This window comes from Salvia hispanica, chromosome 4 (assembly GCF_029641045.1).
Source record: "Salvia hispanica isolate PSC_SH4W2 chromosome 4, Shi_PSC_v1, whole genome shotgun sequence".
In the NCBI taxonomy this organism is placed as follows: Eukaryota; Viridiplantae; Streptophyta; class Magnoliopsida; order Lamiales; family Lamiaceae; genus Salvia; species Salvia hispanica.
In genome coordinates, this window is record NC_142695.1 from 30,229,411 (window position 1) to 30,251,530 (window position 22,120).

Consider the following 22,120-nt stretch of genomic DNA (forward strand, 5'->3'; position numbering starts at 1 on the left):
TACCCGTAATAACGAACTTGCAAAATGGATTTGTTTATCATAAAGAGATTGGTCGTTCCGCTGGAATAATGATAAACAAAACAGAAGCGAAAAAAGAATTTTAAAAAAACGGGATTCCTGAAAAAACGGATTGATTCCAAAATCCGATTGAATCTAATGATTTACGTTATGGAAGAAAGACATGTATAATCACATTTAAAAACCTTTGATTAATCACGATTCCAACGATATTTAAATAAACCAATGAAAAAAATACTATAGAATATTTTCCTAAAACGATTTAAAATCAAGTTCTCTTCCTCATTTGGTGCGTTCAAAATAAAGCCCAGCCCACAATATTCCTTCTCACCGCCATATGCGGCCCAATAAAGGCCCATATTGAATTTAAAGAAAGCGCAGACGATTAGGGTTCCATACCCCATCTCTTCGCAGCGATTTCAATCTCCCCTTATTCGATCGGTAAGTTTGTGTTCGGTCGTCTTTATAGTTTTCATCCGACTTAAAAAAATTCGCATGGTTTTCCGCTTTCCTTGAAAAAGATAAAAGTTATGTTCTTTGTTTGCATCTTGTTTGAGAATTTTTAGATCTAAATTAATCAGTTTTACTTCCTCAATATATGTTAGATTTTTTGTTTTAAGCATTTTTTGATCGTATTATCGATTTTCATTATTTCTGATGCTTATAATTTCATTGCAGTTATTTAAGGAGTTTCTGAGTCGTTTGCTGTTGGATTGAGACAATGGCGTCGAGATTTTGGACTCAGGTTAGCAATGAATCCAATCGATTTTTTTTGTTCATTTTCTAAGCATTGTCTCGATAACCAATCTCTATTTTGCTCTGATATGTAATTTAGTTCTTTCTGATATGCACTTGTTGTAGGAATCCCTGTTTATAGTTTTTGTTCCTCTCAAGACTGATTATTTCAAATCAGACTCGGATTATCAATCAACTCTGATCTTTTTAATTGATTCCTGGATATTTTGGTCCAGTTTTGATGATTTATTGCATTTTAAATTTTGTTTAATTGAATGTTTAAACTGAGGGATATGCTCCTAGTCCAATAAATTGTATTTCTGTCGAACTAGTGCTCTTGTATATTGAAAACTTGATTTTACGTAGTAGTAGTAGTTACGAATTGAACATTTCCCTTTTTTATGTAGGGTGATAGTGACACTGAGGAGGAGGAGAGTGACTACGATGAGCAGGAAGACAATGTCGCTGTGGAAACAACCACAGCGACAGCTGCTAGCAGATATTACTCTGGCAATGCTAGTGATAGTGATGATTCTGATGGGCAAAAGCGTGTTGTTCGCCGTGTCAAAGACAAGAGGTTTGATGAGTTGTCTGCTACTGTTGATCAGATGAAAAATGCCATGAAAATTAATGACTGGGTGAGTCTCCAAGAAAGCTTTGAGAAGATTAATAAGCAATTGGGCAAGGTCATGAGGGTGACTGAGTCCGATAAGCCACCAAATCTGTACATTAAGGCTCTCGTGATGCTGGAGGACTTCTTGAACCAGGCCTTGGCCAATAAGGAGGCGAAGAAGAAAATGAGTAGTAGTAATGCCAAGGCCTTGAATTCAATGAAGCAGAAGTTGAAGAAGAACAATAAGCTCTATGAGGATATGATCACTCAGTGTAGGGAGAAGCCTGAACTTTTTGAAGAAAAAGTTGATGAGCAAGAATCCGAGGATCCGGAAAGTGACACTGCTACGGATCCGGAAAGTCTGGAATCAGAGGAGAGTGACGATGAAGAGGAAACTGGAAATGATGCAGAGACTGGTTCTGGATGGGAGAAGATGTTGAGCAAGAAAGATAAAATGATGGATAAGCAGTTCAAAGATCCTAGCCAAATTACTTGGGACACAGTGAACAAGAAGTTTAAGGAGATTGTTGCTGCCAGGGGTAAGAAGGGTACTGGGAAAATGGAGTTAGTTGAGCAGCTCACTTTCTTGACTAGGGTTGCCAAGACCCCTGCTCAGAAGCTTGAGATATTATTCAGTGTTGTCTCTGCACAGTTTGATGTCAATCCTAGTCTGAGTGGTCACATGCCCATCAATGTGTGGAAACAGTGTGTGCAGAATATGCTTGCAATACTGGATATTTTAACGCAGTACTCTAACATTGTGGTAGATGATATGGTAGAACCTGATGAGAACGAAACCCAAAAGGGAGCTGACTTCAGTGGTACAATAAGGATCTGGGGTAATTTGGTAGCTTTCCTGGAAAAGGTGGACGTTGAATACTTTAAGAGCCTTCAGGTTATCGATCCACACACACGTGAGTATGTTGAGAGACTCAAGGATGAGCCTGTGTTTTTAGTCTTAGCTCAAAATGTGCAGGAGTATTTGGAAAAGGTTGGGGATACCAAGGGTGCATCAAAGGTGGCTCTTAAACGAGTTGAGCTTGTTTATTATAAACCTCAGGAGGTTTATGATGCTATGAGGAAATTGGCTGAGCTGGACAGTGGAGAAGCCGAGTCCGGAGATGAAAAAGTTCAGGAAATTAGGGGACCGACAGCTTTTGTTGCAACTCCTGAGCTGGTTCCTCGTAAGCCTATTTTTCCGGAGAATAGCCGTGCCCTGATAGACATACTTGTTTCACTTATTTACAAGTATGGTGAAGAACGGACCAAGGCACGTGCTATGCTCTGTGATATATATCATCACGCCATATTCGATGAATTCTCAACATCGCGTGACTTGATGCTTATGAGTCACCTTCAAGATAATGTCCAGCACATGGATATATCCACACAAATACTTTTCAACAGAGCCATGTCACAGCTTGGTTTATGTGCCTTCAGGGCGGGTCTTGTTCTTGAGGCCCACAGTTGCCTCTCAGAACTGTATTCTGCTGGCAGGGTGAAGGAATTGTTAGCACAGGGGGTTTCTCAGAGCAGATATCACGAGAAGACTCCGGAGCAGGTATATTTTTCTGGTTACTTTAATTTTATTTTATTTAATGTTGAAGATGTTTAAAGCTTGCTACTTTTGAAACTCCATATTCAAATTTATCTGATGGAAGTGAATTAAATATAAGTTTCCCCCTTTTGTTACTTTGTTTTTTTAATCTACATCGATTTTTTAAAATCTGAATTTATAAGTGGATAAGTGTCATTTTTGTTGTCTTTGGCATTCGTTGAGTCCTTGAGATTGTTTTTAAGCTCTCATTCTGGCCTCTAAGATTCTAGAAATTTGCAGGAGCGGCTGGAGAGAAGGCGCCAGATGCCTTACCACATGCATATAAATCTCGAGTTTCTTGAAGCTGTACATCTGATTTGTGCAATGTTACTGGAGGTCCCCAACATGGCAGCCAATGTGCATGATGCCAAACGTAAGGTCATAAGCAAGAATTTCAGGAGGTTACTTGAGATGAGTGAGCGACAAACCTTCACGGGCCCGCCTGAAAATGTCAGGGACCATGTAATGGCTGCTACTCGGGCTCTCAGGCAAGGAGATTTTGACAAGGCATTTACTGTAATCAAATCCCTCGACGTGTGGAGATTGCTGCGCAACAAAGATTCGGTTCTTGAGATGCTCAAGGCTAAGATCAAGGAAGAGGCGCTGAGGACCTACCTCTTCACATACTCCTCGGCTTATGATTCCCTAAGTCTGGACCACTTGTCTAAGATGTTTGATCTTTCGGATGCAGAGACGCGTAGCATTGTTAGCAAGATGATGATCAATGAGGAGCTACACGCCAGTTGGGACCAGCCAACAGGGTGCATTGTCTTCCATGATGTCGAGCACACTAGATTGCAAGCTCTTGCTTTCCACTTGACAGAGAAGCTTACTGTGCTTGCAGAAACTAATGAGAGGGCCATGGAGGCCCGCTTTGGTGGTGGCGGGATGGAGGGTCTTCCTCTTAGGAGGAAAGATGGTCAAGATTATGCTGGAGCAGCAGCTTCCGGCGGTGGCGGTGGTAGGTGGCAAGAGTTTTCATTTAATCAGAACCGGCAAGGGAGCAGTGGAGGCAGAGGAGGCTATACTATTAGTGGTAGGGCATCGGCTCCAGGGCTCGCTAGCAGTGGTTTCTCTCGGGATCGGCAAGCTCGTTTGGGTCGGGCTTACCACACAGGCTCTGGTGCTAGGGGTGGCCAGTCTGATGGCTCAGCAAGAATGGTTAATCTGAACAGAGGGGTTCGAACTTAGGTTTAGTGTAGCCGATTTCCATCTCTCATAATTTAAATTTTGGTCCTTTTTTCTCGATAAATCGACAACTGTTTTACAGTGCCTTGCACTATTTGCTGTCTTGTTCTTGCTCATATCAAATTTTGCTATCTAATTGTTTAAGGATACGTGTCTTTGTAATAGATGCTGTTGAACTTGCTACTTTGGCTTATGTTTTACCGAGTAAGTTTATATGATTACAACTTTTTATTAATTGTTCAAAACTCTGTTGAGGTTAAATTTAGATTCTATCGTTGTTTCGCTTGTATTATCGAAGCAAACACACTTTCTCCATGGCGCTTTGGAACATGCAAACTTTTTATTTTTAAAAATTTGACCTTGTAGTAACTTTGATTTAAAAAACGATTATCAGAAAGAAGATTATAATTATTGTAATTTGATTTTAGTTGATTTTTTTTCCAAGGGTTAGATTTACGGTTGTGTTCATAAACTAGACAAGATATGAATTCTCAAATCTGAAATTTATACTTCCAACATCAAAATATCAACACGTAGATTTAACCTTTTTCTTTCTCTCACAAATATGAGAAATTGCGGACAAAAAACAGAAGAGAAACACCAGATTTTGGTCGATTTCAATAAACACTTGTTGGGATTCCACAAAATCATTTTACTGATTAAAAATCCTGCAAAATTAGAAATTACGAAAAATGTTGATTGATGGTCTAATAACACGTTCTTTATCCACGACATTAGAAAATCATATGCCTATTAACTCTTGTTGGAGCTGTGGACTCTTTAACAGATATATTCAAGACTTCGGAGTACAAAAGTCTAAAGGTTAATTTTGGTCCTAAACATATGACCAACATATAAATTTGGTCCAAAACCTTTACTTTTTCAAAAACAGGTTCATAACAAACTGCACAGTTAGTTTTTTGACGGAACCGCAAAAAAAGGACCACACCGACAAGGATTTCATTTGTTATGGACCTATTTTTAAAAAAATGAATGTTTTGGACCAAATTAATATTTTGATCATATGTTTAGGACCAAGATTGACCTTACTCAAGTGCAAATAACATAAATTTTAAATTTTGTTACAACGGCTAGTCGAAAGCCAGTTTTGGGGAGAGATGAAAAGGGGAGTTGAGCAGGTTCAGCTCATAACCGCAATTACACACACTTAGCTCCACACAGTAGACGAGTGGAGAGGGAAAATACACTATCCTGGCGAGGAAATCGAGAAAATCGAATGTTTGGGGCACTCTACTACTACAATAACGAAAATGTATCCACTTTGTTATTTTTTCCATCTATGGGAAAAACGCCAACCGCGTTGGCGTGTTATTAAGGTAAAACGCCATCTAAACCGGCGTTTTACAATTTAATTTTGATTTTATTAAAATAAACTACGTATTATAACACGCCATTCAGGTTGGCGTGTTTAATTAAAAAACGCCACTGACAAAGGCGTTTATAAGCAATTATTGGAAAAAAAAATACATTATTTTAATTTATAGACGCCGACTAGGTTGGCGTGTTTAAAAAAAAAAAAAAAAATTAAAGTTCATAAACGCCGATGTCATTGGCGTTTTTAGTCAGAATGAATTATACCCGCTTCTCCTCCCCCAAATCGCGAAACCCTCCTCCCCAAAATCGTGAAAACTCACACTCAACTGCTGCTTCTCACTGATTTCGCCCTCCCTCCATCAATTGCATCAACAAGGAGTGAATTGGTGTCATTCTTCCGCATATTTGAATTGGGAGACGTTTATTTACGTTTTTCTAGTGATAGATTTTTGATTTTGAAGAATATTTTGTTGATACCTTCTTTTAGAAGAAATTTAATTTCAGTTTCTAAGTTGTCTTTTGATGGATATTCGATTTCTTTTAATGACAATTGCGTTATTAAGAAAGATGGCTCTTATATCTGTCGTGGTATCATGGAAAACAATCTGTACACAATCACTTCTACCCAATTTAATCAACGTAAATCAGAACTCAATGCTACATCGAAAATTTCTATGAAAAGAAAAGAACCTTCAAGTTCAATGAATGAAACGTACTTATGGCACCTTAGAATTGGTCATGCCAACGAAAGAAGAATTCATGCGATGGTTGATCAAGATCTTATCAAAGGTCTTGAGAAGGAACCATTTTCGAAGTGTGAATCCTGTCTCGAAGGCAAGATGACAAAGAGACCTTTTAGGTCAAAGGGGAATAGGGCCAAGGAAGTACTTGAGCTCATTCATACTGATGTGTGTGGACCAATGTCAACCGAGGCAAGGGGCGGTTTTCGATATTTCGTCACCTTTATAGATGACTTCTCAAAAATTGGATACATCTATTTGATGCGCTACAAGTCTGAAACTTTTGACAAGATCAAGGAGTTTAAGGATAAAGTAGAGACGCATCATGGTAAGAGTATCAAATGCCTGCGATCTGATCGCGGAGGCGAATACCTAAGTGTCGAGTTTTTGGATTATTTATCAGTTGCGGGAATTCAATCCCAAACGACTGCGCCGGACACACCCCAGCAGAATGGCGTAGCTGAAAGAAGGAACAGGACCTTATTGAATATGGTCCGCTCGATGATGAGTTATGCACGGTTACCTATTTCGTTTTGGGGGCATGCTTTGCAATCAGCAAACTATCTCTTAGACAACTTACCTTCTAAATCAGTTCCTACTACCCCATATGAGTTGTGGAATGGGCGAAAGCCCAATCTGGAACATCTCAGAGTGTGGGGGTGTCCGGCCCATGTATTGGAAAAGGATCCAACTAAGCTGGAATCTAGGACGGAGGTTTGTGTGTTTATAGGTTACCCTAGAGGAACGAAAGCTTATGAATTCTATAGTCTCCGAGATCAGAAAGTAATTGTGAGCACTCATGCCACATTCTTAGAGGAAGACTTTGTAATGAATCATAAGTCCAGCAGTGAGATAGCTCTTGAAGAGCTGACTCAAGTCACAACTTCCATTAACCAAGAACAATTACCTAGTGTAACAACAATTCCAGAAATTTCAACTAATACTCAAGATGTTGTAGTGCCGCGTCGCAGTGGGAGGGTCTCTCACAAGCCCGAAAGATACATTGGTTTGGGAGAGTGTATGGATCACTCCCCGGACAGCAATGTACTTGATCCCTGGAATCTTGCAGAGACGCAGACAGATGTCGATCATTGCGAATGGGTGAAAGCAATGGATTCGGAACTACAATCAATGGTGGAAAAAGAAGTCTATGATTTGTCTGTCCTACCCGAAGGTTGTACTGCCATTGGAAGCAAGTGGATATACAAACGTAAACGTGGACCCGATGGACGAGTTAAAGTCTTCAAGGCAAGACTAGTGGCTAAGGGGTATACCCAAAAGGAAGGCATCGATTACGATGAGACCTTCTCCCCAGTGGCCATGCTCAAATCGATCCGTATACTTTGTCTATAGCAGCTTACATGGATTGGGAAGTATAGCAGATGGACGTTAAGACTGCGTTTTTAAACGGAAGTCTTGAGGAGACCATCTACATGGAACAAGCTGAAGGTTGTGTGGTAAAGGGCAAGGAACACATGGTTTGGAAGCTTAAGAAGGCCATTTAAGGCCTCAAGCAAGCATCTAGATCATGGAACCAGTGTTTCAATCAAACCGTACAAAAGTTTGGATTCGAAAAATGCCCTAATGAAATCTGCGTGTATAAGAAGGTTGAAAAGGGAAATGTTGTGTTCTTAATTTTGTATGTAGATGACATTCTTCTAATTGGAAACAATAAAAAGATGTTGTCATCAGTGGAACTTGGTTGTCCAGCCAGTTCGAGATGAAAGATATGGGTGATGCGGGACACATTCTCGGTATCAAGGTTCTTAGGAACCGTGCAAAGAGAACGTTGTGCTTATCACAAGAATCTTACATCAACACAGTACTTAGACGCTTTAGCATGCAAGATGCCAGAAAGGTTTCCTACCTTTTAGACATGGCATCCATTTATCTCAAGAGATGTGTCCTAAGACAGCATCTGAGATAGCAGAGATGAGAAGAATACCATATGCCTCGGCAGTTGGTAGTCTCATGTATGCTATACTTTGTACTAGACCTGATATTTGCTTTGCTGTTGGCATGGTAGAAAGATATCAATCAAATCCCGGCCAAGGACATTGGACTGCCGTAAAGAACATACTCAAGTACCTTAATCGGACTAAGGACTATGTTCTAGTTTACAATGCAGCCGAGCTCTGTCCTTTAGGATATACAGATTCAGATTTTCAAGCTGATGTAGATTCGAGAAAATCAACTTCCGGATATGTGTTTACCTTAGGAGGTGGAGCTGTAATTTGGAAGAGTGTAAAGCAGAAATGCATTGCATACTCTACCATGGAAGCCGAGTATGTGGCCGCTTCGGAGGCTGCAAAAGAGGCTGTATGGCTTAAGAACTTCCTTCTGGACTTAGGTGTGGTTGCGAATTTGCCCAAGAGCATCACCATTTATTGTGACAATTCTGGTGCTGTGGCAAATTCGAGGGAACCACGGGCTCATAAAGCGAGTAAGCACATAGAGAGGAAGTATCATATCATTCGAGATATAGTGCAGAGAGGAGACATAAAAGTGGTCAAGATTGAGTCAGAAAACAACCTGGCAGATCCTTTCACGAAGGCATTAGCGGTAAAGCCGTATGAAAGCCAAGTTGAAGGAATGAGTGTTCGACTAATTCAAGACCTCAATCCACTTTTAGTATAAGTGTGAGAATTAGATGTTAGCACATTTTGTATACTCGAAAGTGTTTTGAGTATAAGTGGGAGATTGTTAGAGTTTGTATACTAGAAATCACGTTTCGAGTGATTGAATACTGTAAAACTCTTATTTTATTTTTCAATGAATAAAACAGATTAATAATGTTGTTATGTTTTACATTTAATGGATGTTAATGCATGTTTAAATGTATAAGTTAACTTAACAAAGTCTAAGTCTTTGTTTTAGTAGACCGGTTGTGGGCGTCGTCCACTTTAAGGTAACACGGTCAGTTCTAAACAAAGAAAAAGATGAATTTCACAACCTAGTTGGAATTTGACTATCCATTGAGAAAGGTTGCAATGTCAGTCCGCATATTTCTAAGCCTTACTGAAATAAGATGACATTGGTGTGGTATAGCACTGAACGGATCTAACAGCAAGACTTGTCCTTATGCTATCTACTGAAAGGTGAGGTCTTGATAAATATTTGTTTCTTAATCAATGTAGGTTAGCATTGAGCATACGGTATTGATTATGCATTACTTTGACTTATCAAATGGTGCGGGTTTTTCGTAACCCAATGATCCTGATATATTGGGTAGTGGTGATCAATATCTAGCGGTGCTAGGATTGCTATTATATTGAATCGTGCGCGAGCTGAGTCTCGCTTGATAATGTCCTCAAGAGGAGCGAAACAAGGTTTTATTATTCGGAACCTAGCTAGTTGGAGTTTGATTACTCTATGAATAATAAATAAGCGTTTCATGCTAAGTCCACTCTTGGAATTAATAAGAAGTTAATTAATTAAGTCCATAGCAGATATTAATTAATTAATGGACATTTTTATCTTAAGCGCGGGAAATGAAAGTTAAATGGAAACCCGGATTACTTGTAATTTCGGATTTGGATGGGGAGAGTTCAATATTACTTCTGTAGTGGCTGCTCGTAACACTCCAATTACAACTTATATTAAATTGTGGGTTCAATTTAATTAGTAAAAAGTAAATTGGATGAGCCCATATCCAAAACCTTCCATAGATCCCTGTCTGGGCCCAAAAGGAACTTAAAATAAATAGGAGAATAAAGGAGACAGAATATCACAATTTTTATACCTAAAATTTTCGAAAATTTCGACTCCTCTAGTTGAAGAGGATTTTGAATTCTACTCCTATTCCCAAAAGGATTTCTTTTGTCTTCTTTATTTAAGTTCTAGTATTCTGGTGAGATCAGTCCACACTGATATCGGAGTACAGTTTGAGAACCATAGAGAAGATTTGTGGTCTAGTATTCAAAGCGTTACGTGGAGAAGCAGCTAGCCATCTTCAATTCTTTGGAGAATTAATAAGGTATTTTTCCGCTCCGTAGAAAAGCATGTTTTAGGTTTCAATATTCTTAAAGCATGATTAATTCAAGTCATGAGCATGATACATGTTTTGTCTAAATAATCTGTTAAATAGATCTGATTATTATGTGATTTATTGGTGTGATTAATAATTGTTAAATTATGTTAATCCATGTGATTAATAATTCGGATAAATTATAGTTTTTTACTCTTCTTAGCTCATACATTTACACACACACTTGGGAAAAATTCTGGGGATAATCGTGATAGGGGGGGTACTTTCTAAAGATCTCGACTTTGGTAACACCGTCCTAGTGAGGGCGAAGATACAATTGTTTTAATTTCAGCTGTTTTTGCTAGTTTCCACCGTCGAACTTCACTTTTGGGAGTCGACTTTGATGTTGATGATGTTTAACTGCTTATCGCTCATGGATCTGAGTTTAGCTGTTTAATTTCAAGTTATTTTGCTTAGATCTCTCTGCTGTTAGCGTAATTCTTAAATTGCTATGTCGATCTCTGCTTATTTCGTTATTGAGGTGTTTGATGTGGAATTTGGTGACAGATCTGTGGTTGATTGAGTGTTCGGAGCTTAAATTTGTAAATCTGGCGTGATGGAGAATTTCTTTTGTTTGGAGTCCGTGTCGGATGCTTGGATCCGGAGTGGATTTAGCGTCTGAAGTTGGTTTTGGCGTGTGAAAGAAACAGTAGTTGATAGACTTGTTTTATTTCCTTTGTTTTCTATTTCACTTCGTCTAGGTATGCAGATCTGTTAAGTTCTTCGTTATTTATGCATAGATTTGATTTCAAGTTAGTAGCCCTGTTTTTGATTTGCTTATGTGTTTTCTCAAGAAGTTTTATGCGAATTTGGTTGTAGAAGACGATGTCACTGTCAGTTAGTACGATAGTTAGTTATTCTGCCACTTTCCAGTCGTACTCTGCTTTTTCTTAGATGTGGTCCCACCGTAGAATTTTCTCCTAGGTCTAGCTGTTAGGTTAAGTTTCTTTCTAATATTCCCAAGTCAAGTTAATTTTAATTTTCCTCAACCCAAGAAAATGCGTGGCAGCAGCCAACACCAAAAATACTCCTAAATCCTTGATTACGAGTCTTACGCATCCTTCTCTGTGGGATCGATCCCTACTTCCCTATACTAGGTTTAGTAAAGTGGTTGAGGGTTTTTGAAGTGGGGAAGTACTTGTGTGTCCGACGACCGGGATTCCGCACAACCTACGAGTTCCTAGACCAAGTGATCTAGTGGACTTGCTGGATCTGGGGAACCTGCCTTATTTGAATATCGCAACACTACACACACACTACACTTGTACTGTCACATCCCAAGTAGCTTCAAAACCCTAGGCGGCGCCCGAACGAATTCGACGAACGTGTCGATTGAGTGGGAGCTAGGAAGGCGATCGACCGGCGATGCGCTGACGAGAATGGTCTCGTGCGCACCGTCGGAGAACCAACGCCGGTCCCGGTTCTACCTGGAAAATGCGCCGATCGAGGAAGGATCGATGCGATCACACGACGACGTGAACACGAGCATGGGCTCATCCATGCCGCCGTCGAGACCGTGGTGCCGGTCCTCCTCGAAGCTGACGGCGCAAAGGCTGTCGACGTTGCAACAAGGCGGCGATGCCACCGGAAAAAGTCGCAAGAACCCTAACCCTAGTCGCCCAGCCCTAGCGGCGCACGACCAAGAGCAGCCATGCCGAGAACGGCGGCTGCTGGTGTGCGCGAGGCCGCCGGGCAGTGGGAGTTCGCCGGAAAGGTGCAGCTCCGGCCGCTTTTCTGGTTTGATGTCGACGGAGGGAGTGTCTCGGCGGTAATTCACCGGGAGAAAGGGAAGAGGAAGCAGCGCGCCTCCGGGCGCGGCCTGCCGACGAAGGCCGGACGGCAAACTCGCCGATCCGGCGAACTTATCTCCGGTGAATCTTCGTCATCGTTGATTCGTGCAAACCTCGAACAACGAGATAACGATGAAAGATTATTTAATGATTATTTAATTCATAAATTAAAAGATATCATTAAAAATAATATTATTTAATAAAATAATATTTTTTGCGAAGATTTCCCTAGATTTTAGGAATATTTTGATTATTTTCTATATCTATGAATATTTTATATCCTAGATGATATAGATGAGAATAATTTAATAGTTTCCTAATTATAATATATATCTAGAATCTATAAATAAGATAGATATATATAAGACCACATTAAATAATATAAAATTATTTTCTTCCTAATCTTGAACTTGGAAGTTATATGAATTTAATATTTCATGTCTAATTAAGATTATAAATAATGTACGTTATTCTAGATATATCTTATAGTATGACATGAATAAGAATTAAATTCTAGATTAATAAATTCCTAAACTAAGATACTAAAGATAATAAAAGATTTAATTATCCAGTCAATTAAATACCAACAGAATTTAATTAGTCTTAATCTTCCTTAAGGCTAAAGGATAATTAATGAAAAACCATAACCCAAATATCTAAGCGATAATTATGAACTAAAAGTTTATATATGGTCTCCATCGGTTGGACTGCCAATTTTGTGAAGTTGATTTTCTAATATTATCGCCACCTACAGAGTAGGGACAATAATCCTACGAAAACAACAAGTTCATAAGGGCGGACTTCTCACATAATAAATAGAATGAACTAGAAAGTGGTTCCTAATATTATTGCCACCTGCAGAGTGGGGACAATAATCCTAAGGAACTGCGAGTTTCAGGGTTCAATCAAAATTTATGAGATAGCTTGGTTTTGTTATCAGCACATGAACATTGTTATGGGAGTGTGTTGTAGAAATAAAATTCTGTAATGCTAAATCTGATGGTCGTGCTTAGGCAACATTAGGCATATTAACCTCCAGAGGAGGATGCAATTGATGTGTCGGTGTTCTGACCAGTAATATTGTCAAAATTTTAATGCGTATTAACCTCCAGAGGAGGATACAATTTATTAATTTTGCTGTTGTAAGATTTTGAAAAGTTTTATGGTTAATCTACTCAATTTCCTTACATAAGTTTATGACAAATAGTAAATTCTTCTGTTTGCAGTGCAATAAAACTTGGATATCGTTCTCACAGCCGAAGAGTACAAGTTTGTGCTCACTACTCCACGCCCAGCTGTGCCGGCAGCTAATGCCGCTCAAGCATTGTGGGATGCGCATAGACGGTGGCATAAGGCGAATGAGATGGCTAAGTGCTACATGTTGGCTTCTATGTCATCAGTACTCAAGCATCAACATTCTGCCATGGAAACTGCCGCCGAGATTATGACAAATCTCGCAAATCTTTTTGCTACTCAGAATCGAACGGCTAAGTCTCAAGCCTTTCGGAGTATCATGACGAAGACTATGAAGGAAGGCTCGTCAGTGAGGCAACACGTCCTCGAGATGATGAGTCACCTCAACCAGATTGGGGTTTTGGGAGGGACGATCGATCCTGAGTCCCAGGTTACTATAATCCTTCAAAGTCTTCCCCCTACCTTCCAACAGTTCCAGCTCAATTTCGAGATGAACAAGCGGAATTACACTTTGGCAGAGCTGCTGACTGAACTTCAGTCGGCGGAGGACCTTATGGTTCAAGCTAAGGTAGCTATGCTGAGTTTGGCGCCTAATTCCTCTGGCTCTAAGCCTAGAAAAGGAAAGAAAAAGGCACCGAACCAAGTGGCAGCTTAGAATGCTAAGGGAAAGAAGAAGCAGCGGGGTGACAAGAAGCCTACTGGAAAGTGCTTCAAATGTGGAGAAAAAGGTCAATGGAAGCCAGATTGTCCTAAAAAGGGCAAGGCTATAGGTATGCACCATGCTCTAGTAGTCGAGTCATGTTTGGCTTCGACATCTACTCATACTTGGGTTATTGATACTGGAGCAACTGATCATATATGTTTTGATCCTGACTTAATGCAGGTGACAAGACGGTTACATGATAGTGAGATCGAAGTCCAGCTGGGCGACGCTACGAAAGTGGCGGCCGTTGCAGTGGGAGACGTTTATTTACGTTTTTCTAGTGATAGATTTTTGATTTTGAAGAATATTTTGTTGATACCTTCTTTTAGAAGAAATTTAATTTCAGTTTCTAAATTGTCTTTTGATGGATATCCGATTTCTTTTAATGACAATTGCGTTATTAAGAAAGATGGCTCTTATATCTGTCGTGGTATCATGGAAAATAATCTGTACACAATCACTTCTACACAATTTAATCAACGTAAATTAGAACTCAATGCTACATCGAAAATTTCTATGAAAAGAAAAGAACCTTCAAGTTCAATGAATGAAACGTACTTATGGCACCTTAGAATTGGTCATGCTAATGCAAGAAGAATTCATGCAATGGTTGATCAAGATCTTATCAAAGGTCTTGAGAAGGAACCATTTTCGAAGTGTGAATCTTGTCTCGAAGGCAAGATGACTAAGAGACCTTTTAGGTCAAAGGGGAATAGGGCCAAGGAAGTATTTGAGCTCATTCATACTAATGTGTGTGGACCAATGTCAACCGAGGCAAGGGGCAGTTTTCGATATTTCGTCACCTTTATAGATGACTTCTCAAAAATTGGATACATCTATTTGATGCGCTACAAGTCTGAAATTTTTGACAAGATCAAGGAGTTTAAGGATAGAGTAGAGACGCATCATGGTAAGAGTATCAAATGCCTACGATCTGATCGCGGAGGCGAATACCTAAGTGTCGAGTTTTTGGATTACTTATCAGTGGCGGGAATTCAATCCCAAACGACTGCGCCGGACACACCCCAGCAGAATGGCGTAGCTGAAAGAAGGAACAGGACCTTATTGAATATGGTCCGCTCGATGATGAGATTATGCACGGTTACCTATTTCGTTTTGGGGGCATGCTTTGCAATCAGCAAACTATCTCTTAGACAACTTACCTTCTAAATCAGTTCCTACTACCCCATATGAGTTGTGGAATGGGCGAAAGCCCAATCTGGAATATCTCAGAGTGTGGGGGTGTCTGGCCCATATATTGGAAAAGGATCCAACTAAGCTGGAATCTAGGACGGAGGTTTGTGTGTTTATAGGTTACCCTAGAGGAACGAAAGCTTATGAATTCTATAGTCTCCAAGATCAGAAAGTAATTGTGAGCACTCATGCCACATTCTTAGAGGAAGACTTTGTAATGAATCATAAGTCCAGCAGTGAGATAGCTCTTGAAGAGCTGACTCAAGTCACAACTTCCATTAACCAAGAACAATTACCTAGTGTAACAACAATTCCAGAAATTTCAACTAATACTCAAGATGTTGTAGTGCCGCGTCGCAGTGGGAGGATCTCTCACAAGCCCGAAAGATACATCGGTTTGGGAGAGTGTATGGATCACTCCTCGGACAGCAATGTACTTGATCCCTGGAATCTTGCAGAGACGCAGACAGATGTCGATCATTGCGAATGGGTGAAAGCAATGGATTCGGAACTACAATCAATGGTGGACAAAGACGTCTATGATTTGTCTGTCCTACCCGAAGGTTGTACTGCCATTGGAAGCAAGTGGATATACAAACGTAAACGTGGACCCGATGGACGAGTTAAAGTCTTCAAGGCAAGACTAGTGGCTAAGGGGTATACCCAAAAGGAAGGCATCGATTACGATGAGACCTTCTCCCCAGTGGCCATGCTCAAATCGATCCGTATACTTTTGTCTATATCAGCTTACATGGATTGGGAAGTATAGCAGGTGGACGTTAAGACTGTGTTTTTAAACGGAAGTCTTGAGGAGACCATCTACATGGAACAACCCGAAGGTTATGTGATAAAGGGCAAGGAACACATGGTTTGGAAGCTTAAGAAGGCCATTTATGGCCTCAAGCAAGCATCTAGATCATGGAACCAGTGTTTCAATCAAACCGTACAAAAGTTTGGATTCGAAAAATGCCCTAATGAAATCTGCGTGTATAAGAAGGTTGAAAAGGGAAATGTTGTGTTCTTAATTTTGTATGTAGATGACATTCTTCTAATTGGAAACAATAAAAAGATGTTGTCATCAGTGGAACTTGGTTGTCCAGCTAGTTCGAGATGAAAGATATGGGTGATGCGGGACACATTCTCGGTATCAAGGTTCTTAGGAACCGTGCAAAGAGAACGTTGTGCTTATCACAAGAATCTTACATCAACACAGTACTTAGACGCTTTAGCATGCAAGATGCCAGAAAGGTTTCCTACCTTTTAGACATGACATCCATTTATCTCAAGAGATGTGTCCTAAGACAGCATCTGAGATAGCAGAGATGAGAAGAATACCATATGCCTCGACAGTTGGTAGTCTCATGTATGCTATACTTTGTACTAGACCTGATATTTGCTTTGCAGTTGGCAGGGTAGCAAGATATCAATCAAATCCCGGCCAAGGACATTGGACTGCCGTAAAGAACATACTCAAGTACCTTAATCGGACTAAGGACTATGTTCTAGTTTACAATGCAGCAGAGCTCTGTCCTTTAGGATATACAGATTCAGATTTTCAAGCTGATGTAGATTCGAGAAAATCAACTTCCGGATATTTGTTTACCTTAGGAGGTGGAGCTGTAATTTGGAAGAGTGTAAAGCAGAAATGCATTGCAGACTCTACCATGGAAGCCGAGTATGTGGCCGATTCGGAGGCTGCAAAAGAGGCTGTATGGCTTAAGAACTTCCTTCTGGACTTAGGTGTGGTTGCGAATTTTCCCAAGAGCATCACCATTTATTGTGACAATTCTGGTGCTGTGGCAAATTCGAGGGAACCACGGGCTCATAAAGCGAGCAAGCACATAGAGAGGAAGTATCATATCATTCGAGATATAGTGCAGAGAGGAGACATAAAAGTGGTCAAGATTGAGTCAGAAAACAACCTGGCAGATCCTTTCACGAAGGCATTAGCGGTAAAGCCGTATGAGAGCCAAGTTGAAGGAATGGGTGTTCGACTAATTCAAGACCTCAATCCGCTTTTAGTATAAGTGGGACAATTAGATGTTAGCACATTTTGTATACTCGAAAGTGTTTTGAGTATAAGTGGGAGATTGTTAGAGTTTGTATACTAGAAATCACGTTTCGAGTGATTGAATACTGTAAAACTCTTATTTTATTTTCCAATGAATAAAACAGATTAATTTTGTCATAATGTTGTTATGTTTTACATTTAATGGATGTTAATGCATGTTTAAATGTATAAGTTAACTTAACAAAGTCTAAGTCTTTGTTTTAGTAGACCGGTTGTGGGCGTCGTCCACTTTAGTGTGTCTGTAGGTAGAGGGTTCTTCTTTGAATCATCCTCTTGTTCTTGTTCAGCATCTGATTTTTCCTCCATACTGGCCGATACCACGGCCCCTACAGATCCTGCTAGTTCTGACTTCTGACAGAATTCCGTAATTGCTTCTTCGATCTCTTCGTCAGTTAACCCCCGGCTACTGATCAGATCACAACATGCAGCTGCTCCCACATCAACCTGGGCATACACATCCAAGGCTTGGAGCTTTTCCTGCAATAATTCGGTCTCAAGAAATTCTTGGACTAAGGGGTCAATTACATCAACATAACATAGATTTTCAGAATCTATTGGTTTTTTCATGGCTTCATTGATGTCAAAGACAAATTTCTCACCATTAAAGTCAATGCATATTGTCCCCTCGGCCATATCCACAATTGTTTTAGCCGTTCCTAAAAATGGTCTTCCTAACAATATCCCGCTAGATTCCCTAGCTTCTGGTTCACTCATTTTAATGACATAAAAATCAGTGGGATAAGTAAAGTTCTGTATCCTGACCAATACATTTTCTAACACACCCTCAGGATTGATACATGACCTATCAGCCAGTTGGATCAACACCCTAGTATTCGACAATTTTACCCCCTTTAACCGATTATAAATGGATAACGGCATAACATTGATAGATGCTCCTAGATCACACATTGCATGCTCGATTTTCACATCTCCAATTGTTTTGGGTAGGGTAAACATACCTGGGTCGGCTCTCTTGGGTGGTAGCTTCTCCTGTACAATGGCTGACGCTATTCCCTCCACCATGATCTTTCCATCCTCCTGGGCCTTCCCGGCTATGAACTCCTTTATAAACTTCCCCAGAGGGGGCAGTCTCACGGCTTGGAGGAATGGTATGGTGACATCCAGCTTCCCAAAGATCGACATGAAATCTACAGAGTTTTCTTTCTTCCTCTTCGTCACAAACCGATATGGAAACGGTTTTTCTCCCTTAGCCTCTCCAGTCAGTCCTTGTGGAATTCCCTTTGGCTTCTCCTGGGTTGGAGGTTCCGATGTAGGCATCACTCCTCTCGGCTGCTCATTTCCAGGTTGTGTTTCTCCCTCCTTTCCTTCCACGGTAGGCTCCTTGTTTAGAAAAAATGGATCCTCCATCTGAGGCAGAGGCCTCTTGAGCTCTTCCGCTGAGATGGTGTCGCTCAGCACCCTTTCTCTATTAGATTCCCCAACATCTTGAGCTGAGGTCCATCATAGGCTGTTCCGGAACGCAGCGTAATCTTGCTCACATTTGCCTTTTCCGGTACATGGACTAGATGGGAGTTTTCCTGAGTTCCCTTTCATTTCGCCCACCGAGTTAGCGAGCTGGGCCAACTGCCTGTTCATCATATCCATGTTTGCACTATGCTCCTTCTGGGCACTTTGCGTTCCTTGCATTGTTTCATTACTGGACTGCAAGTCATTTTTAATGCTTTGCTGCGAGGCAAGCATCTCCCCCATCATGTCCTCCATAGACCTCCTCGACCTGTTTGGCTGATGGAATTGGTTTGAGCTCTGGTGCTGATTATACTGAGGTGGTGGGTTTGATTGGTAGCCTGAGAAATTTTGTTGGTTTTGGTTCGGTGGGTACTGGTTATACTGGGCAGGAGGGTTATACTGGGCAGGAGGGTTATACTGGTCGTGGTTGTGCTGGTACTGACTTTGGTTTTGGTGGTGGGTGTTATGTTGAGGCCCTGGGTTAAATTGGTTCTGGTTCTGGTTTTGGTTCTGGTTTTGGTTTAGAGAGTTTCGCTGATGGGGTGGCACATAAGTAGGGTTCGGGTTCTGGTTTTGAGAGTTTTGGTTCTGAGGATGCTGGTTCCTTCCTACCCAGTTAGACTGGTAGTCAGGGTTTGTTGGTCCGCGGTTGGGATATTGGTTCTGTTGGGGGTTGGGTTGATTTGGAGCCTGATTTTGGTTCTGATTCTGATTTCCATCTCCCCATCGGAAATTTTGGTGGTCCCTCCACGGTGCATCCCTTTGTTTTCCCGGAATCCAATTGCCGTTGGAATTGTAGTATCCTGCGGCATTTGCTTGCTCCACATCCAGCGAGTTGTCCGGCTGATCATATGGTAGTGCTGGGGCTTCTTGGCCTCCAGTTGGAGAAGGTGGTGGAGTGTTCTGTTTGATTGCAGTCAGCAATTCCTTCTTTAATTCCTCCATCTTCAAGTCCATCCGTTCTTCCTGGTCAGTAGCCGAAGCACTCGCTACCCTTTCTCTGCTGTACCCATCTCTCGCGTTGTCGTACGTCTTCTTCGCGTTCAACAGCTTGCGTAACACCTTCTTGGCTTCACTTACTCTCAACTGGGTGAAATCGCCTCCAGATGATGAATTCGCCAGATCCTTGGTTTCCTTGTTCATCCCTTCATAGAAGGTGTGGTGCACCTCTATCTCCTTCATGCGATGGTTGGGGCATGACTCCAGAAGGCTCATGTACTTCTCCCAATACTCGCTCAGGGTTTCATCATACTCTTGCCTTATGCACGATATTTTCCTCTTCAATGCACTCGTCTTCGAAGACGGGAAAAACTCAGCTAGGAAAACTGACTTGAAATCAGCCCATGTATTGATAGAGTCGGCTGGCAGGCGCATGAACCAAGTGTTGGCCTCTCCCTTCAGGACAAAAGGTAGGGCTTTCAGTCTGTAATCGTCCTCGCTCGCTCCTGCTGGCCGCCTCTGTGCCTTACAGATTTTGCAGAACTCATTTAAGAATTCGTATGGTCCCTCGTAGCTCTTCCCACAGTAAGTCGGTAAGATTGCGATAACGTGGGGTTTCACATCACAGGCGGTCTGGCCTGGGGTGACCACTATGGCTTGTGGGGGATCTCCGTCGGCGTGCGCGGTAAGTGTTGCGAGCTCGGGATCGTCCTCACCATGGTCAGCCATCCTCACTAGTGTTCTTACTGGCTGCGGTGGAAGCTCCGGGAGTTGGTACTCTAGCTCCTCTTTTTCTTCGTCGCTACTCGTGCCTAGGTCGGACAGTGCTGTCGACAGGCCAGAACGAGTGGTAACAAGTATTGTTCCTCGGGTAAGTATCCTTGGTCTCCACTGGCCAGGAGCCGAGCCACTTCTCATAAACTGAAAACAAAAAGAAAAGAAAAATTATAAACAGTATGTACACCAAAAAGATCACACACAATAACAGGTATGAACGCCATCCATCCCCGGCAACGGCGCCATTTTGACGGTTCAGGTTTCTTTCCCTTTGGTTTTCGTATGTAATTGGAGTGTATCCAACTGATCAGGAAGAGATTCCCGACCCAGCTGAGTCGTTGGTACGATAACCGAGACCTGGCTTCAAACAAATTTCCTCAACCCACTTCTACTGGCTAGTATAATGGAGGTAAGGGTCGAATCCCACGAGGATGGACACGTTTTGATAACTGTGGTGACTTTCCTGGGTGTTTTGGTTAGCTACCACGCTTGGGTTGAGATTTTACCTAGACAGGAAATAAAGGTGGTACTCTACTGACTAGTAGGCGGGAAAATAACAGACATGTGGGAGTGTTCGTGAAAATAGGGGACAAGGTGTATCAGAGACATATGAAAAGTGGACAGTTACTAAAAGGGGAAATTTAGACAACAAGGTATATCTGATGGCTGGGGGCTTTCTGACAGGTCTGGATAGTACATCTGAAAAGTAGGGAACAAAAGCAAAAGTAACTTAAAAGTAAAAGTGGTCCAATAAAGTTGATTTTGACGTTTTCTTCCTCACCAAGTATTGACAAAAATCATATGAACACAGACACCATAACTAAAACTTCAGATTCATAAATTCAAACTCAAGATCCATCGATTAAAATGCTTAAACTTAAATTAAACGGTAAAACTGCAACTTTACTTCTACTGACTGACATGCAAGGTGGTAATCACGGCGCAGAAAAGAAACTCATGCACAAAAACTTGACTAAACATAGTTACAACTTCGAATCAACAACTCCAGATAAGAAAGCACTCAGAAATTAAAAGCAATCACTAGATCTAACTTTCCTAGGGCAGAATGAAGCAAACTCGAACCAAAGTGACATGCGAAATAGAAACTTCATAATGTAAATGTTGGAAAATAACAAAGTACTTCGAAAGAGCAACAGAAATGAGTGTTTGCAAATAACTAACGATGAAAACAAGTAAACTTTAAACTAAGAAAGCGATTAAGATTGTTTTTGCCACTCCGGGTGATGATACTACTACACTGCTTCGACAACTGGCTGGAACGGCGGACTGATGACTTCTCCGGCAGACTCTTGGACGTCAATTGACCATGGCTGTGGCGAGGAACGAGAGGTAGGATAATGCTGAAGGATCGATCTTCTAGAGAGAATTCTACTAAGTGTGATTGTCGAACTGCGAACTCAACTCTTTCTCTCTCTCCAAGTGGTTTCTTTTATAGAGAGGCTTGCCCTTGTTTTTAGGGTAGACTTCTCCCGCATTTTGACCTTTTTGCCCTCGTCAGTGATCATCCCAGCTATCCTCCTTCTCCATCTCGAGCCTTTTATCTGGCATGCATCCTGGTCAGTATCGCACCCTTCTGGCGCCCTTTTCACTTGCGTCACCTGAATCGTCTCCTACTGACTTGGATCCTTCAATCCTGCACACTTGAGCAACTGTTTTGCAGATAATACATGCATTTCACGACATACTGACCAGTAACCAAGGCTTAGAATAC

At 41.2% G+C, this 22,120-nt stretch overlaps 1 protein-coding gene across 2 annotated transcripts; it reads left to right on the plus strand.

The window, feature by feature from the left end:
- The first annotated feature begins 352 nt into the window (after positions 1-352).
- On the plus strand, positions 353-4,386 carry LOC125193538 (eukaryotic translation initiation factor 3 subunit C-like). Of its 2 annotated transcripts, XM_048091362.2 has the most exons (5): positions 353-459; positions 697-763; positions 1,161-2,927; positions 3,204-3,724; positions 3,808-3,932. In XM_048091362.2, the coding sequence occupies exons 2-5, from the start codon at positions 740-742 to the stop codon at positions 3,812-3,814; spliced, it is 2,319 nt and encodes a 772-aa protein (XP_047947319.2). In that variant the 5' UTR covers positions 353-459; positions 697-739; the 3' UTR covers positions 3,815-3,932. The 2 variants fall into 2 exon arrangements, with proteins under 2 accessions (XP_047947319.2, XP_047947318.2); XM_048091361.2 differs by having other exon boundaries at positions 356-459; positions 3,204-4,386.
- The last annotated feature ends 17,734 nt before the right edge of the window (positions 4,387-22,120 follow it).

What these genes read in the sequence shown, in the direction of transcription:
- LOC125193538 (XM_048091361.2), top strand. Translation starts at nt 740, where the DNA reads ATGGCGTCGAGATTTTGGACTCAG. An exon ending in CGTCGAGATTTTGGACTCAG is followed by an intron (nt 764 to 1,160) that starts GTTAGCAATGAA and finishes TTTTTTATGTAG; the next exon opens with GGTGATAGTGACACTGAGGA. An exon ending in ACGAGAAGACTCCGGAGCAG is followed by an intron (nt 2,928 to 3,203) that starts GTATATTTTTCT and finishes AGAAATTTGCAG; the next exon opens with GAGCGGCTGGAGAGAAGGCG.